The sequence below is a fragment of the Sapajus apella genome, unplaced genomic scaffold (genome assembly GCF_009761245.1).
Source record: "Sapajus apella isolate SASKATOON/1434 unplaced genomic scaffold, GSC_monkey_1.0 scaffold2130, whole genome shotgun sequence".
Classification (NCBI taxonomy): Eukaryota; Metazoa; Chordata; class Mammalia; order Primates; family Cebidae; genus Sapajus; species Sapajus apella.
In genome coordinates this window covers 1-10,940 of record NW_022439056.1, presented here as the reverse complement: position 1 = coordinate 10,940, position 10,940 = coordinate 1, and the positions used below count along the sequence as shown (strand labels likewise).

Sequence of the window (10,940 nt, the reverse complement as noted above, 5' to 3'; positions counted from 1 at the left end):
AAAAAAAAAAAAAAAAAAAAAAAAGTAGAAGAAAAAACAGATTCCTTTTATGAGGATTTCCACTTGGTGAATGTTTCTGCAGCTTCTGGAATTCTGCTTAAAATGTGTTTCTCGAATTTGCCTTTTTTTGGTTTTTGACTTGTACCACCACTTGAGACAGCTTTATTTGGCCTAGGATCTGAAGAGAAGCTGCTCCGCATCCTGAAGGATCAATTCTTTGGCTTTAGACATCTGCTCACACCTATAATCCCAGCATTTTGGGAGGCTGAGGTGGGCCATCACTTGAGGTCAGGAGTTTGAGGCCAGCTTGGTCAACCTGGTGAAACCCCATCTCTATTAAAGATACAAAAATTCACTGGGCATAGTGGTGCATGCCTGTAGTCCCAGCTACTTGGGAGGCTGAGGCAAGAGGAAAAACCTGGAAGGCAGAGGTTGCAGTGAGCCCAGATCACACCACTATACTCCAGCCTGGGCAGTAAGAGTGAGACTTTGTTAGAAAAGAAAAGAAAAGGAAAGAGAGAGAGAGAGAGAGAGAGAGAGAGAAAGAAATAAAGAAAGACAAAGTTATCTATGGAATTATAATTACAGATGTCAGTTGTGATCTTTTTGTTTGTTGGTTTTTTGAGACAGGGCCTCACTCCAATCACCCAGGCTGGACTGCAGTGGCACTCTTGGCTCATTGAAGCCTCAACTTCGCAGGCTCAGGTGATCCTTCCACCTCAGCCTTATGAATAGCTGGGACTACAGGCATGTGCCCCCATGCCCAGCTAATTTTTTGCAGAGACTGGGTTTCGCCATGTTGTCCAGGCTGGTCTTGAACTCCTGGACTCAAGTGATCCACCGTGCCTGAGATAGTTGTGATCTTACATTAGAGAACACCTATTATGTACCAGGCACTGGGATTTAAGAATGAGAGGTGAGGCCGGGTGTGGTGCTCAAGCCTGTAATCTCAGCACTTTGGGAGACTGACGTGGGCAGATCTGCTGATGTCAGGAGTTCAAGATCAGCCTGGCCAACATGCCAAAAACCCATCTATACTAAAAATATAAAAATTAGCTGGGCATAGCGGTGGATATCTATAATCCCAGCTACTTGAGAGGCTGAGGCAGGAGAATCCCTTGAACCCAGGAGGCAGAATTTGCAGCGAGCCAAGATTGTGCCACTGCACTCCAGCCTGGGAAACAAAGCGAGACTCCATCTCAAATGAAAAAAAAAAAAGAGAGGTGAACAAAAATAGACATGGTTTTTACTATTATGATTTTTAGAGGAGAAAACAGAATAATCACACAAATGGATATATATCTGCAGTGGAGAGGCCAGTGCTATGACAGCAGATGAAGGAGAGCTTAGGGAAGGTTTCCCTGAGCTGGGGCTTGAGCTGGCTGAGATCCAAGAAAGGCATCCATGTGGGGTGGGCCATATTTCTTCTCAGGCTTCTCAGGGTAACTGATGTCATCCAGGCCCTTTTCTGCCCCCAAATCCCCCTGGCCACTCCTCTAGGGACTCTGCATGATGATTAGTGTTTCTGCTTCAATACAAGAAAACAGGTCACCATCAAAAGCAGTGGTTCCCACACTTTTTTTTTTTTTTTTTTTGATACGAAGTTTTACTCATGTTGCCCAGGCTGGAATGCAGTGGTGAGAGCTCTGCTCACTGCAACCGAAGCCTCCCGAGTTCAAGTCATTCTCCTGCCTCAGTCTCCCAAGAACCTGGGATTACAGGCATGCACCATCATACCTGCCTAATTTTGTATTTTTAGTAAAAATGGGGTTTCACCATGTTGGTCAGGCTGGTCTCAAACTCCTGACCTCAGGTGATCCACCCGTCTTGGCCTCCCAAAGTATTGGGGTTACAGGTGTGAGCCACTGCAGCCGACCGGTTCCCACACTTTGATGAGCATCAGAATGGCCTAAGGAGCTTGGTAAGAAGTCAGACTTGGCCGAGCGCGGTGGCTCACTCCTGTAATCCCAGCATTTTGGGACGCCGAGGCCGGCGGATTGCTAGAACTCAAGAGTTTGTGACCAGTCTGGGCAACACAGTGAAACCCTGTTTCTACTAAAAAAAAAAAAAAAAAAAAAAAAAAAATTAGCTGGGCATGGCGGCGTGCGCCTGTAGTCCCAGCTACTCGGGAGGCTGAGGCAAGAGAATTGCTTGAACCCAGCAGGCAAAGGTTGCAGTGAGCCAAGATTGCGCCACTGAACTCCAGCCTAGGCGATAGAGCTAGACTCCATCTCAAAAAAAAAAGAAAGAAAAGTCAAAAGACTCCCTCCCTTTCTTGTCCATGGGCAGAAGTGGCCATTCAAGAGGTACTGCCCCAGGATTCCAGGCTGTGGGCAGAGAGCTGAGTCTCTGGAGGAGGGAGTCAGATGACTTGCCCCACAGAGAGTATCAGCGGAGGTTCACCAGACCCACCGTTGAGAGGGCACTTCCTACTCACTGTTGTGTTTGGAGTGCAAAGATCTGGCTGAAACGATGGCCCTGGAGAAGGGGTGATGGATTTGAGAGGCTGGAGGGATGAGGATGAGTCTAGATACTGAGCTCTCAAGCCCAGGAATGAAAACTAGGTTTGGGCTTGTTTTAGGCTATGCCGAGCTTAAATTCAGAGTCAGTGGATCAGAGCTGGCGAGGAAGGCTGAGGGTGAGATCAGGATGAAGGTTTGGGAGCCCTTGCCTAGAAGGAGGCAGTTTTTTTGAGACAGCCTCAGGAGAGCGCAAACCTTCAGGAGCACAGAGCTGCAGTCTTCTTTCGGAGACCCCATCGCAGAGAAGCGCGGAAAGCAGAGGCGGGGCGTGGCGGTGCAGGAGTGGGAGTGGTCTCTTCCGTTACATTTTTTCTTTTCTTTTTTTTTTTTTTGAGACGGAGTTTCGCTCTTGTTACCCAGGTTGGAGTGCAGTGGCGCTATCTCGGCTCAAAGCAACCTCCGCCTCCTGGGTTCAAGCTATTCTCCTGCCTCAGTCTCCCGAGTAGCTGGGATTACAGGCATCCGCCACCAGGTCCGGTTAATATTTTGTATTTTTAGTAGAGACGGGGTTTCGCCATGTTGGCCAGGCTGGTCTCGAACTCCTGACCTCAAATGATCCACCTGCCTCAGCCTCCCAAAGTGTTGGGATTACAGGCGTGAGCCACAACGCGCGGGCTCTTCGGGTTCTTGAAGAGAGCGTCCCTTAAGCAGGAGGGACAGGTCTTAGCACACTCAATCTCCAGGCTCGCGAGGCCCCTAGCAATTCGAACGCGGAGGGCTAGGCCACTACGGCGAGCCCACCCACCCGACACGTGCCTCGGAGTCTGGGTCAGTTACCCCGCCCCAGGCCCCCGCCCCCGCCCGATCCCTGGCCGGAAACTGAGCGGTTTACTTCCGCCACCAGCCGGAAGTCTCCTGCCACTGAACGCCAAGGAGTTTCCAGTGGCTCCGCTGTGTAACCGGGGCTTCCCTATGGCGGCTTCCTTGGTGGGGAAGAAGATCGTGTTTGTCACGGGGAACGCCAAGAAACTAGAGGAGGTGCCGGGAGGGTGTTGGGGGTTGACTGGGAGGCGGCTGGGAATAGGACGGAGAAGGGGCTTCTGGGCGAGGGAACCACGTGGGAGGAGGCATGGAGAGTGAACGGAATTCAGCCGAGAAGCGTGGGTCCCCACCCGATTGTGTGGAAAGGCTGAGGCTCAAAAAGGGAGCGGCTACGGAGCCAGGACGCACCGAGGTGGGCGAGGGAACGAGGTCCTTGACAGATCCCGATACAGGGCTTGTGTGGTCAGCGACAACCGGAGCTGGAGGAGTAGCGGGGCCTTTAGCAACCTCCCCCGAGGTCACCTATTGAACTAGACCCCAACCCTGGGTCCCGATGCTCTTCCTGGACTTATCCACCTCCTGCTGCTGGGCCAGGGCTAGAAGGACCCAGAAAGGGCGTAGGACGGAGTTCCACACTGAGCAGTCCATGCCTCACCACCGTCCTGAAATGTTCTAACCTCTTTTCGCATGTGTGAAATGAGGGTGATGCAGGACATTTGCTTCACAGCGCTATAGAGAAGAGGAGTAAAGGTGGCAGTGGATCCAAAGTTTCTGTTTGCAGGACTTTGTGGGTAGCAAGTAACACAGACACACAGGGAGCTCATGTAAGCCACCAGATGACTCTTGTGGGAATTTAGTGTTACCGTGTCCCACAGGACCTGAGGTTCCCTCAGGGAGCTGACCTGTCGTTCTCTCTGGATACTGATTCCTATTCCTGTTCAGATCTTTCATTTTTCTTCCCTGCTGGGGATGGAACAATGAGGCTTCTACAGGATATCAGCTCTGATTGGCCTTGCTTGAATTAAGGGTTTTCCTCTGTTCAATCAGCCATAGCCAGAGTGATGTGTGGGGAATCAGGATGACGCCCACTGGATATGTCTGAGGCAGACCCCGTGGGATGTAATCACTAGGGAAACCTACATTTGCCTGTAGCATAGGGAGGGACTGATGTCACTTCTGTGCCAGGACAGAGTGACCTTCTCAGGAACCAGAGCCTTCTGATGGAAAAAGGTTTGGGATCCTGAGGCCAGACCGGGATCAGGCAATGCCACCCAGAACAGAGCCATGCAGGACAGTGGGTATGAGACCCCAAACCTCTAGCCGAGAACATTGCCCTCCCTCCTTTAGAGGAGGAGCTGGGTGCAGTGCCTCAAGCCTGTAATCCTAACACTTTGGGAGGCTGAGGCGGGCAGATCATCTGAGATCAGGAGTTAAAGACCAGTCTGGCCAACATGGTTGAACTCCCTCTTTACTAAAAATACAAAAATTAGCTTGGCATGGTGGCACACGCCTGTAGTCCCAGCTACTCGGAGGCTGAGGCAGGAGAATTGCTTGAACCCAGGAGGTGGAAGTTGCAGTGAGCTGAGATGGTGCCTCTGCACTCTAACCTGGGTGACAGAGTGAGACTCCATCTCAAAAAAAAAAAAGAAGAAGGCACTAGAGTGGCCAAGGGAGGCTCCTTGGAGAACATGGACTTGAACTTGGCCTAGAACCGGTAGTCTTTTTTTTTTTTCTTTTTGAAACAGCATCTCACCCTGTTGCCCAGGCTGGAGTGCACAGGCCTCCTGAATTCTGGGTGTCTTCTGATACAAAATTCCTGGTCTAGGAAGATGGTTAGAGTTTCTGGGAGCATTGAGAAGGGAAGGGGGTGTTCTGGATGAGGGCTTAGCACAAGCAGAGACCTGAAGTAGGACAGATAGAGAAGTAAGGAGATGGCAGGGGCTGGCTTGCTGGGGTGGGACCCTGAAAGCTGGGGTGAGGCTTATGGTCCTGAGTTGGTGAGCTTTAGGAGATCGGCAGGAGAGTTATCAATGAGAAAGGTGGATGGCAGCCCACATAGTAATGGGGAATCATTAGACGGTGATAAATGTTCTCTTTTCTTTTGGAACAGGTCATTCAGATTCTAGGAGATAAATTTCCATGCACTTTGGTGGCACAGAAAATTGACCGTAGGTCTCCGTTTTGTTTTGTTTTTAAAAGATGGTTGGATTTCTCTGTATTCCTGTGACCTGACTCTGTGTGTCTGTTTCCCTGATAAGTGCCAGAGTACCAGGGTGAGCCGGATGAGATTTCCATACAGAAATGTCAGGAGGCAGCTCGCCAGGTACTTGCCCTGCCCTTGTCTCTTACTTGCTCCTCTTGTCCAGGTAGCTTCTGGGGCCTGTGCCTGCCAGAAACAACAGAGTAGGCACAGTTTGTTGAGCTTTCTAGGACACCTGCCCAGAGCCCTCTAGGGTTCAGTTAATATTGGCTTTGGAACACTGCCTGCCTTTGCCAGCCTTGAATACATGGTATCTCCCCCAGACCACCACCATACATACCCACATACACACAGACTCCCCTTCCCCCAAATGCTCAGACATGCATTCTAGCCCTACATCTTCCCCATGCACATCCACCGCTGCGTTCACACATCTTCGTGGAACTGAGAAAGCATGCCGTGGAGAGTCAGGCTGAGTGCAAATCCAGCTCTCCCACTGCTGTGCCTGGAGCAAGCTTTACAATCGGCCAAAGCTTTGGTATCCTCATCTCAAAGATGAAGATAAGAGATTGGCTGAGGGCAGCTCCCGTGGCTCTGCCTGCTGCAGATCTCAGCTAGCTGAGGGCTGGCCCCAGTCTGGGTGACCTGGGGGTTCCAGGTGGGGACAGTGTCACGGGTCTCAGGGCTGCATGTGTTTGTGCTGCAGGTACAGGGACCCGTGCTGGTTGAGGACACCTGTCTGTGTTTCAATGCCCTCGGAGGGCTCCCTGGCCCCTACATGTGAGTGTTCACCTCCACCCCCTTACAGGGCCCCAGGCCCAAAATCACTAGAACTGCAAAATGATTAGGTACCTGATACTGCAGGTCATTCACTGTCTTGGCATCAATAGCCTTTCACATTGTCCAGAGGAAAGACAGCATAGGAGAAGCATGTCTTTCTTTTGTAAAGTGTGAGAATGCAACCATGTAAGTGGAGATAGTAAAGGGGACCCCGCCCATTTGAGAAGTATATTCATAGGTAGATTAATTTCAGGAAAGAGAAAACAAGGAAGTTGGGATGTAAAACCTGATTTCTTTCTTTCCTTTTTTTTTTTTTGATACAATCTCTCTCTGTTACCCAGGCTAGAGTGCAGGCATGATCGTGGCTCACTGCGGTCTCCACCTCCTAGGCTCAGGTGATCCTCCCACCTCAGCCTCCTGGGTAGCTGGGACTACAGGTGCACGTCACCACACCAGCTGTTTTTTTTGCATTTATTTACTTTTGGTGTGTGAGACAGGATCTCAGTCTGTCGCTGAGGTAGGAGTGCAGTGGTGCAATCGCAGCTCACTCCCTGCCTCAGCCTCCCAAGTAGCTGGGACTACAGGCACATGCCCAGCTAGTTTTGTATTTTTTGTAGAGATGGGATTTCGCCATGTTGCCCAGGTTTTTCTCAAACTCCTGAGCTCAAGCGATCCACCTGCCTTAGCTTCCCAAAGTACTGAGACCTCACCTGGCCCTTGGAGGCATTCTTTTTCATTTCCCTTTGGCTGTCAATAGGGAACAACCTGGAAAAGGTGGTAAGGAGATCCAGCTGCTCCTGGTGTCTGACTCTCCTCTATTTCTCTTGTAGAAAGTGGTTTCTGGAGAAGTTAAAGCCTGAAGGTATTACCTGCTTTGTTTCTTCTGTGGATCTGTTGGGAATGAGAATCTGCGCTTGGTGTAGGGGAGGGGCCCCAATTAGTATTCAGGAGTCTCAGATTCTAGCTCCCACCATGGGAGCCTCCATCTCAGTTTCTCCATCTAGCACCTGCACTTACCCTAAACTCCAGAGAGCACTGCAGAGGGCAGGGATGGTGGGAGCTGTGGAGTTGAGGGACAGAGGGGCTATAGTTAATTCTGGGTTTCAAGAGGGACTTGGCCTTCCTGACTGCCTTAGCTAGGGCCTACCCTGGGAGTTGGAGGACTGCCCCTGGACCCCAGCAGTGCATATCCTTTCACCCACAGTTGCAGGCCAAAATGTTCCCTCTTTGTTATGCATTCATTCACTTATTTAGAGATGGAGTCTCACTTGTCACCCAGGCTGGAGTGCAGTGGCACAATCTTAGCACACTGCCACCTCCACCTCCCAGGTTCAAGCAATCCTCCGGCCTCAGCCTCCCAAGTAGCTGGGATTACAGGTATGCACCACCACACTAGCTATTTTTTGTATTTTTAGTAGAGATGGGGTTTTGCCATCTTGGCCAGACTGGTCTCAAACTCCTGACCTCAGGTGATCTGCCCACCTCTCAAAGTGCTGGGATTACAGGTATGAGCCACCACTCCCAGCCTATTTTATTTCTTTGAGACAGTGTCCCACTCTGTTGCCCAGGCTGGAGTGCAATGGTGCAATCTCAGCTCACTGCAGCCTCCGCCTCCTGAGTTCAATCCTCCTGCCTCAGCCTCCTGAGTAGCTGGGATTGCAGGTGCCCACCACCAGGCCTGGCTATTCTTGTATTTTTCTTTTTTCTTTTTTTTTGAGCCACTGCAACTGGTTTTTTAATTTTAATTTTTATTCGTTTTTAATTTTTTTTTTTTTTTTGAGACGGAGTTTTGCTGTTGTTGCCCAGGCTGGAGTGCAATGGCGCGATCTCGGCTCACCGCAACCTCCGCCTCCTGGGTTCAAGCAATTCTCCGGCCTCAGCCTCCCGAGTAGCTGGGACTACAGGCATGCACCATCATGCCCAGCTAATTTTTGTATTTTTAGTAGAGACGGGGTTTCACCTTGTTGACCAGGATGGTCTCGATCTCTTGACCTCGTGATCCACCCGCCTCAGCCTCCCAAAGTGCTGGGATTACAGGCTTGAGCCACCGCACCCGGCTTCGTTTTTAATTTTTTTTGGAGACAGAGTCTCTGTCTGTTGCCCAGGCTGGAGTGCAGTGGCTCAATCTCGGCTCACTGCCCACCTTCCAGGCTCAAGCAATCCTCCCACCCCAGCCTCCTGAGTAGCTGGGACTACAGGTGTAAGCCACCATGCCCAGCTAATTATTGCATTTTTTGTAGAGATGAGCTCTCGCTATGTTGCCCAGTCTGGTCTCAAAACTCCTGAGCTCAAGCGACCCATCCACCTTGGCCTCCCAAAGTGTTGGGATTACAGGTATAAGCCACCACGCCCAGCCGCTGTATTTCTTTTTTCTTTCTTTCTTTCTTTTTTTTTTTTTTTTAAGACTGATTCTCTCTCTGTTGCCCAGGCTGGAGAGCAGTGATGCCATCTTGGGTAACTAACCTCTGCCTCCCGGGTTCAAGCAATTCTGCCTCAGTCTCCAGAGTAGCTGGGACTACAGGCATATGCCACCATGCCTGGCTAATTTTTGTATTAGTTGAGATAGGGTTTCATCATATTGGCCAGGCTAGTCTCAAACTCCTGACCTCATGATCCACCCACCTTGGCCTCCCAATGTGTTGGGATTATAGGCGTGAGCCACCGTGCCTTGCCAGCCACTGGTTTTCTAAAATGTGAAAAATTTAGGGCTGGGCGTGGTGGCTCACCCCTGTAATCCCAGCAATCCGGGAGGCTGGGGTGGGTGGATTACCTGAGGTTGGGAGTTCGAGACCAGCCTGACCAACATGGAAAAACCCCGTCTCTACTAAAAATACAAAATTAGCCGGGTGTGGTGGCACATGCCAGTAGTCCCAGCTACTAGGGAGACTAAGGCAGGAGAATCATTTGAACTAGGAAGGCAGAAGTTGCAGTGAGCTGAGATCCCACCACTGGACTCCAGCCTGAGCGACAGAGTGAGACTCGGTCTCAAAAAAAAAAAAAAAAAAAAAGCCGGGCGCGGTGGCTCACGCCTATAATCCCAGCACTTTGGGAGGCCAAGATGGGTGGATCATGAGGTCAAGAGATCGAGACTATCCTGGTCAACATGGTGAAAGCCCGTCTCTTCTAAAAATACAAAAACTAGCTGGGCATGGTGGCGCACGCCTGTAATCCCAGCTACTCGGGAGGCTGAGGCAGGAGAATTGCTTGAACCCAGGAGACAGGTTTCGGTGAGCCGAGATCGCGCCATTGCACTCCAGCCTGGGTAACAAGAGCGAAACTCCGTCTCAAAAAAAAAAAAAAAAAAAAAAAATTCTGCATTGGCTAGTTTTCTGACTTTAAACAAAGCCTTGTGTCAGCCTGTGCCAGAGGGAAGCGAGGATGCCCAGAGACCTCCATTTCAAGCCTAGTCCCACTGCCGTGGGTCTGCCGCCCCTGTTACTACCCCAGTTGAGACCTAATTTCCCCGTTTAGGGAGTTCCTCCCTCCCCACCCTTGGGGGAGTGGGCTTCTGGGGAGTAGGGGTGGGAGCTGGCCAGCAAAGATGCACTGAGCTCTTACTGTACCCACCCACAGGTCTCCACCAGCTCCTGGCTGGGTTCGAGGACAAGTCAGCCTACGCGCTCTGCACATTTGCATTCAGCACCGGGGACCCGAGCCAGCCTGTGCGCCTGTTCAGGGGCCGGACCTTGGTGCGTACCCACCTTGATGTAGTTCCCGCCGCATGCCACCAGGGAGCGCCGCGACCCGAGGCGACTGCTCAGGGTCTGGGGACGTTGGTGGGAAGGGTGCCCTGGGGCCAGAGATAGTTATCCATGCCTTTCTGAGAGGCTCCCCTGGGCGGCACAGGTAGTAGGGCTGTCAGTCCTAGAAGAGTGGTGGAAAGGGTACCCTGGGGCCAGAGTACCTAATGCCATGCTGAGGGGCACCTCTGGGCGGGACAATGAGAAGTGTCCTCAATTCTGAAACCTGTTTTACCCCTGAGGCCTGATAGACTCAAAAGTGCAAACTGAAGGTGACAACTCCCAAAGCTATTCTTTTTCTATTTTTACATTTTTTATATTGTTTTGTTGTTAGTAAGAAACCACACTTGGATAAAAGCTACATCTATAGCCCAGACTTCTCCAAGCTCAGATCTCCTCATCCAACTGCCAAGGTGCTTGACTATCTCAGCCTTTCCAGCTTTTCATGTTCATCTATAATAGATTCTAAGCTCTTTTTAATTTATTTTTTGAGACAGAGTCTTGCTCTGTTGTCCAGGTTGGAGTACAGTGGCATCATCTTGACTCACTGCAACCTCCGCCTCCAGGGTTCAAGCATAGAATCTTAATTCTTAGCCAGGTTTGGTTAATTACCCCTGTTATCTCAGCACTTTGGGAGGCCCAGGTGGGAGGTTTTCTTGAGGCCAGGTGTTCAAGATCAGCCTGGGCACCATAACAAGACGCCATCTTTAAAAGAAAATTAAAAGTGAAATTTAAAAGAAAATTAAGGCCGGGCGCGGTGGCTCACGCCTGTAATCCCAGCACTTTGGGAGGCCCAGGCAGGTGTATCACGAGGTCAAGAGATCGAGACCATCCTGGTCAACATGGTGAAACCCCGTCTCTACTAAAAATACAAAAAATCAGCTGGACATGGTGGCGTGTGCCTGTAATCCCAGCTACTCAGGAGGCTGAGGCAGG

General features: G+C 50.7%; 1 protein-coding gene across 3 annotated transcripts; it reads left to right on the top strand.

Annotated features, from left to right (window-relative positions):
• Positions 1-3,272: 3,272 nt before the first annotated feature.
• LOC116547122 (inosine triphosphate pyrophosphatase-like) lies at positions 3,273-10,693 on the top strand. Of its 3 annotated transcripts, none has more exons than XM_032273180.1 (6): positions 3,273-3,500; positions 5,395-5,452; positions 5,543-5,607; positions 6,191-6,264; positions 7,095-7,126; positions 9,838-10,678. In XM_032273180.1, exons 1-6 carry the CDS (start codon positions 3,435-3,437, stop codon positions 10,068-10,070), a joined length of 528 nt encoding a protein of 175 aa, XP_032129071.1. In that variant the 5' UTR covers positions 3,273-3,434; the 3' UTR covers positions 10,071-10,678. The 3 variants fall into 3 exon arrangements, with proteins under 3 accessions (XP_032129071.1, XP_032129073.1, XP_032129072.1); XM_032273181.1 differs by having other exon boundaries at positions 3,348-3,449; positions 9,838-10,684; XM_032273182.1 differs by lacking the exons at positions 5,395-5,452; positions 7,095-7,126 and having other exon boundaries at positions 3,336-3,500; positions 9,838-10,693.
• The last annotated feature ends 247 nt before the right edge of the window (positions 10,694-10,940 follow it).